The sequence below is a fragment of the Triticum aestivum genome, chromosome 7D, assembly GCF_018294505.1.
Source record: "Triticum aestivum cultivar Chinese Spring chromosome 7D, IWGSC CS RefSeq v2.1, whole genome shotgun sequence".
NCBI classification, from domain to species: Eukaryota; Viridiplantae; Streptophyta; class Magnoliopsida; order Poales; family Poaceae; genus Triticum; species Triticum aestivum.
The window spans coordinates 444264983-444271139 of NC_057814.1; the positions used below are offsets into that span (position 1 = coordinate 444264983).

Below are 6157 nucleotides of genomic sequence, written 5' to 3' on the forward strand. Positions count from 1 at the left end.
TTACAGGCGGACCGGACCGTGCCCAGACTGGCTCATTGGCCACCTTTGCTATAGAATATAATTTTCCCCTAATTGCCGGTGCCCTCTCGGCATGGCAAAATTTCGTGTTTTGACCCTTTTTTGATTTTTATTCAAGATCTGACCTTAGTTTGAAAAAAATTCGAGATCTGACCCTTTTGCTACCGTCAGGGTTCATGACAGTAGGGTGTAACATCCTATCGCCAGGGACCTTGACGGTAGGAAACATCCCTATCGCCGAACAGGATGGCGGTAGCATGTACAACCCTACCGCCAAGGTGCTCGGCGGTAGGCACGAGCACGCACTGTGTTCAATACTTATCAAAATTTTGCGGTAGGGCATGCAACCCTACCGCCAGGGACCTTGGCGGTTGGCAGTTATACCCTACCGCCATGGACCCCGGCGGTAGCAAAAGGGTCAGATCCGGAAAAAAATTCAAACTAGGGTCAGATCTGAATAGGTATGGAAAAAAGGGTCAAAACACGAAATTTAGCCTCTCGGCGTCTTGGGTCCTTCGTGCCGCTCTGCGAGCTGCGAGGGTTTCGCCTCGCCGCCGTTGGCCCGGCCTACGCCGACTGACCTACTGTGCTCTCCCATTCAACGGGGCTGCGGGCGGACGCAGGGGAAGAAGGTCGCCGAGGGCCTCGCCGCCCAATGGATCCCGCCGCAAATCAGGTCGCCCGAGGCAACAAATGGACCAGAGCTCCGCAGCTCGGGGACCTCGTCCTCGCCAAGGTCAAGGGTTACCCTTTCTGGCCAGCCAAGGTCCAGCCTACACCCCTGCCCTGCCTGCTACCTAGGGTTTTCCTCCCCCATTGCTAGCCAATTCCCTCCCCCTCTGCTTCTTTCCTGGCATCTCTGCCTGCCTGAATTCTGATATGTCCAGGATACTGACCATGTGTTTCAGTTTTTGGGGTTAATGCTTATTCTCTATGTAGGTGAGCAGGCCGGAGGATTGGAATCAGGAGCCTGCTCCACGCAAGTTCTTTGTTCTTTTCTTCGGCACCAGAGAGATGTAAGACCGCACTCATGCTCATCAGCTACTAGCTCTTTTCGTCGCCATGTTTAACAGAATTCTAACAGCCAGTTCTACCATGGATGACTTATCAGATACATAGTACTGCGCCACACTCTTGATAAATGCACCACTTCATACTTGCCTTTTTGTATCACACATCTTTTCAGAGTCATCTAGCAGCTGCACAAAAACCAACATCGAGAAAACTTGCAGGAGACACTAACACTTTCCTGTAGATATTTAGTCATTTATCCCGAATTTATTGCCTCTAATCCGTCTAAGTTCATCTGTGTTGAGGCACACCACGTGTGGGTAAGTAGTTACATTTTTCTGTTCTTTTTGGGGAACATAAGTACTCTATCTTCTATAGTGAGAACATATTTCTTATTTTTGGCAAGATGAATTTTACTTACTAATTCACAAATGATGAAATAATAGATAAGTACTCCCTCCGCTCACAAATATGAGATGTTTTAACTTTTTTCTGAATCAGATGTATATAGACCCGTTTTAGTGTGTCTGTTCACTCATTTCAGTCCGTATGTAGTCATATTGAAATATCTAAAACATCTTATATTTGTGAACAGAGGGAATACTCTTTAAGGGCTCCACCACCGCAGTCTGTGATCAAAAGACAAAACGATCATTTGATTCTGATTTAGAATTTTTAGTTTTCATTCTTCCTACCTTATTTTGCCTGAGTGGTACTTCATCAGACTTTGGGATTGGGTTGGCATGAAATAAATATTCTTCGGTATGTCCTTGTCGATGCTAAATCTCCATATGGTGTAAAAGTTTAAGTCGTGTGATTATTGGCTCCACCAATGATCTAAGGTTACGCGTTGTTGTGCAAGGTCAGTCTAGAAGGTACAATTAGTCATAGAGCGAAAGATGAAAGTAGCACTTTCACTTTAGTTGATTTCTAAAGTTAACACTATTTATTTCTAATTAGAGTAGTCTTTTCGATCAATTCAAAAAAGGAAAGAAAAAGAGTACTCTTTTTTATTATTCATAAGTACTCGTGACCACTCCTATGGTCTTTCATTTTCTTTCAGATAGTGAAAATGAGAATGTTTTAAGTTCTATTGTAACTTAGCCCGTGCAGCAAACTGGCCTAGAAATTGTTGACTGTTTTATTCTCTTTAGTGCTAATAGAATAACTAAATTACTTTGGTGCTAATAGAATAACTAAATTACTCCATTTGATTGATTCAGTCGGTTGCTTTAGCTTATGAGGCCATCTCCAACGCAGCAACACTTAATTAGATGCTTACGGAAAGAGAATGTATTTTCGTGGAATGAAGCAAGCCTAGCCTCCAATGCATCGAGTGATTGTGAGACGCTTAGATAGTTCAAAAAACGCCCACTTAGCGTGCACAGGATTCGGCCGAAGCGCGCAATGTGACGTTAAGCATTGACACAAGGGATTTGACCAGGAACCATGCCGATTCTGCCAAAACGGCCAGGAATTAGAACCTGGCACCTACCACAAGCGCCTCTGTTGGAGATGATGGCCTAAAGTGCTCTCTACGCGGAGCCTTTATTTGATTGCTTTCAAACCCTGTAACCATTTCCTCGGGATACAAATTGGTTTTTTGTCGTTGCTGTCTTCTACATCTGTGTTCTTTTTGCTATTTTTAGCTTATTGTAACAACTCTTTGAAGTTAAAGTATAAGTATTACTTTTTGCTAATGAAAGAATATCTCCTGCAGTGCTTTTGTAGCTTTGCATGATCTCTTGCCGTTTACAGAAGAGGTGAAGAGTGACCTGGTAAATCAAGCTCGAGAGAAACGATTCCCGAAAAGACATGCAAAAGGTCTTGAAGAAGCCTTGGTGGAGGTACAGAAGGCCTATGATGAACTCCCAAAATCATCTGAAACTTCCAATGGTTTGTTTCCTAATCGAACTCCTGATCCAATTGAAAAACCTACAGAGCCCCTTGTAAAGCCACCTACTGATGGTTGGACTCCAAAACTGGAACAAATTGATGATTTTGATGGGAGGTACCTGAGCCTCAAAAGAGAGGAGAGAGATGTCCCAAAATCATCTGAAACTGCCAATGGTTTGTTGCATGATCAAACTCCTGATCCGGTTGAAAAACCTACAGAGCCCCTTGTAAAGCCACCTACTGATGGTGGGACTACAAAACTGGAACAAATTGATGATTTCGATGGGAGGTACCCGAGCCTCAAAAGAAAAGAGAGAGATGTCCCAAAATCATCTGAAACTGCCAATGGTTTGTTGCGTGATCGAACTCCCGATCCGATTGAAAAACCTACAGAGCCCCTTGTAAAGCAACCTGCTGAACTGGAACAAACTGATGATTTCCATGAGAGGTACCTGAGCCTCAAAAGAGAAGAGAGAGATGTCCCAAAATCATCTGAAACTGCCAATGGTTTGTTGCATGATCGAACTCCCGATCCGATTGAAAAAACTACAGAGCCCCTTGTAAAGCAACCTGCTGAACTGGAACAAACTGATGATTTCCATGGGAGGTACCTGAGCCTCAAAAGAGAAGAGAGAGACGTCCCAAAGTCATCTGAAACTGCCAATGGTTTGTTGCATGATCGAACTCCTGATCTGATTGAAAAACCTACAGAGCCCCTTGTAAAGCAACCTGCTGATGGTGGGACTCCAAAACTGGAACAAACTGATGATTCCCATGCGAGGTACCCGAGCCTTAAAAGCGAAAAGAGAGTTCGGTATGCTGGCATTGAGGAGAGGAACTTGGAGGATCCCTATGGCATACCAAGATGCATTGCTGCGCTTGAAGGATTGCCGGATTTACAAATGGAAGATGTGCTAAAAGCAGCTGACCTCTTCACCGACAACAAGGGCAATCGAGAAGTCTTCCTCTCTTTTTCAAGTAATGCATTTCGGCTTGGTTGGGTAAGAAGAAAAATTCAGAACACCTAGTGAAATGGCTATGGAAATATAAACTATTGCAATGTTAATGGTAGCAAATTATCATGTAGTGCTAAGGCGTCGAGCTAAGTTTTGTGTGTATGTGCCCCTGGGAAGGTGTGCTAGTACTAATGCAACAAATCCTTTTAATTGAATTGAATATAACTAGTTGCAGCATAAACCAAATTGTTCTATATTTATTACATATGGTTCATCGCCTTGCGATGTACTCTAGTGATCTAAACGCTCTTATATTTCTTTACGGAGGGACTAGTCCCTTTGCCATGGCATCTCGCACGTTGGTTCCCAGCTTGCCGCATATGCTGTCAGATAACGGCACATCAACGATGTGTTGGGTATCTGCATCTGGTACATGGTGCATATTACTTTCTCTTGTATATCTTCGGTATATCTCTCAGGTGATGACTTGTCACCAGTATGCAGCCGTATAAAATTGTGCATTGCACAACAAGCCGTAGAGATGTCAATTCTTCGTAGGATTGTGGCTTTTGCTGGGCTCTTGCTTCTTGCAAATGAATATCAACAGGGAGCAAGGAACTGAGAGGTCCCTTGCAGAACACATCCACATATATGTATACGTGAAAAAAAACGTTTTTCTAAATTTCTAAACATGAGTTTGTATACTTAAAAAATGCCGGCCCTGGTGGAGCCCAGCTACCTGCGGCGTGTCCTGGCAGCTTCTTGTAGTAGTACAAAACATGTCCAAGATCCATACTCCTACCTGTCTGTCGCACTATGCTAGTAGGGTAGGCATGCACGCTCCTGGACTCCTTTGGTCGAAATCAGCAACCGCTGCAGCTCGCCTGACTAGATCGCTGCTGGACCATGCGTGCTGGCAGGCGGGCTAGATGATCCAGACCAGACTCGAGCACGCGTACAGTCCACCCATCGATCGATTCGAGGCCACATGCATGTCTGCGACCGCAAGTCATTGTTAACTGCGCAGCGGGATACATCTGTGATGATTTGGGCGGTTTGGCCATCTTTTAACACTCAGCTGAACAAAAGCGACGGCCGGGAAGAGCAATCCATGAGCCTTTTTATCAGGTGACAGCGACATAATCATGGCACCGACCAGCAGCCATGAGGTTAGGGAGGCCGTTAACCAGCCACCTTTGGTTACAGAAAGTCCATGCATTCGGTAGCTTCTGCTGTCCGGCCCAGCCCCAGATGATGTTCCTTCAAAGAGTGGTTAATGGTACACGGAAAGCCTCATCACTGCGTTCGCATGCTCTGCTTAAAGCAATGTTTCGTTTTCTCAGCATTCATTTCGAGATCTCATATACGTAAGTAGATTGCCTAGGGAAGTAGTATTCACTTGCATCTTTACTTGCCCCACCCAAAATACTCACTCGGATCTTTACTGCTCCTGTTCCACCATCAACAATTACCGGTATAGTAATACCTTTTACTAGTTCAAACTCTTTGTACTGTCTGGTTCACTTTTCGGTCTACATACCTAGAATTCGGGGTATCCACGAGACCACGACCTCCATAATATGCATGAAGCACGGTCCATAATATTTTAATGGCTGCGGAGGCAACGCGCAAACAAATAGTCGCCATAACAGAATTTTCAAAATGTTCCTTCATGTGGGATCCGTTTGTCATTGGCTTAACAAGAACTACTTCTTCCCCAGCTCATCAAACAACAATCGGAGCTTCGAACTTGATTGCCACATCAATTTCTAGTACGAGTTTAATTACATTCTAGTACGATTTCAACAACAGAAATACTAATTTCTGGAATGATTGAAGCTTCGAAAACATAGATTTCTTCCCATCTAGCTCAGCCTATTCCTCCCGTTTGGAAGTGACCTTGCAGGTGGTCGTGGTCGTGGTGTGTGTGTGTGGTGGTGGGGGGGGGGGGGGGGGGGGGGGGGCCTGCTTTTGGGCATCCTTGATGTGGCTCCAGGCGACGGCTTTGAAGCGTTGCGTCAGCGCAACATCCATTTATGCAAAGGCCACGCCCGTTTTGTGCGCAAAATGGCGGTGGGCGGCGGGAAGGGGGTACGGTCCCGCAGCTGATTGAACCTTAGGAAAGCGCGTCCTCCTCGACCTGCTAGGAGAAGTCCCAAGCTCTGTCCTAGAACTCCCTCTCGGCGAGGTCTTATCTCGTCTCCAGGGAAAGGTCCATGTGGAGGGGTCGGCCGCCGCAATATGGTCGATGGGGAGTGAGTCTAACAACGAAGGAG

At 45.4% G+C, this 6157-nt stretch overlaps 1 protein-coding gene across 2 annotated transcripts; it reads left to right on the forward strand.

Annotated features, from left to right (window-relative positions):
• The first annotated feature begins 494 nt into the window (after nt 1-494).
• Nucleotides 495-4200, forward strand: LOC123168006 (ENHANCER OF AG-4 protein 2). 2 transcript variants are annotated; one of them, XM_044585869.1, is made up of 3 exons: nt 495-754; nt 958-1034; nt 2750-4200. In XM_044585869.1, the coding sequence occupies exons 1-3, from the start codon at nt 674-676 to the stop codon at nt 3951-3953; spliced, it is 1362 nt and encodes a 453-aa protein (XP_044441804.1). In that variant the 5' UTR covers nt 495-673; the 3' UTR covers nt 3954-4200. The 2 variants fall into 2 exon arrangements, with proteins under 2 accessions (XP_044441804.1, XP_044441803.1); XM_044585868.1 differs by having other exon boundaries at nt 496-784.
• Nucleotides 4201-6157: the final 1957 nt, after the last annotated feature.

Bases quoted from the DNA above. Each gene is read 5' to 3' on its own strand.
- LOC123168006 (XM_044585868.1), top strand. From the start codon at position 674: ATGGATCCCGCCGCAAATCAGGTCGCCCGAGGCAACAAATGGACCAGA. The intron at 785-957 runs GTCCAGCCTACA...TTCTCTATGTAG, and splicing joins ACCCTTTCTGGCCAGCCAAG to GTGAGCAGGCCGGAGGATTG. The intron at 1,035-2,749 runs GTAAGACCGCAC...TATCTCCTGCAG, and splicing joins TTCTTCGGCACCAGAGAGAT to TGCTTTTGTAGCTTTGCATG.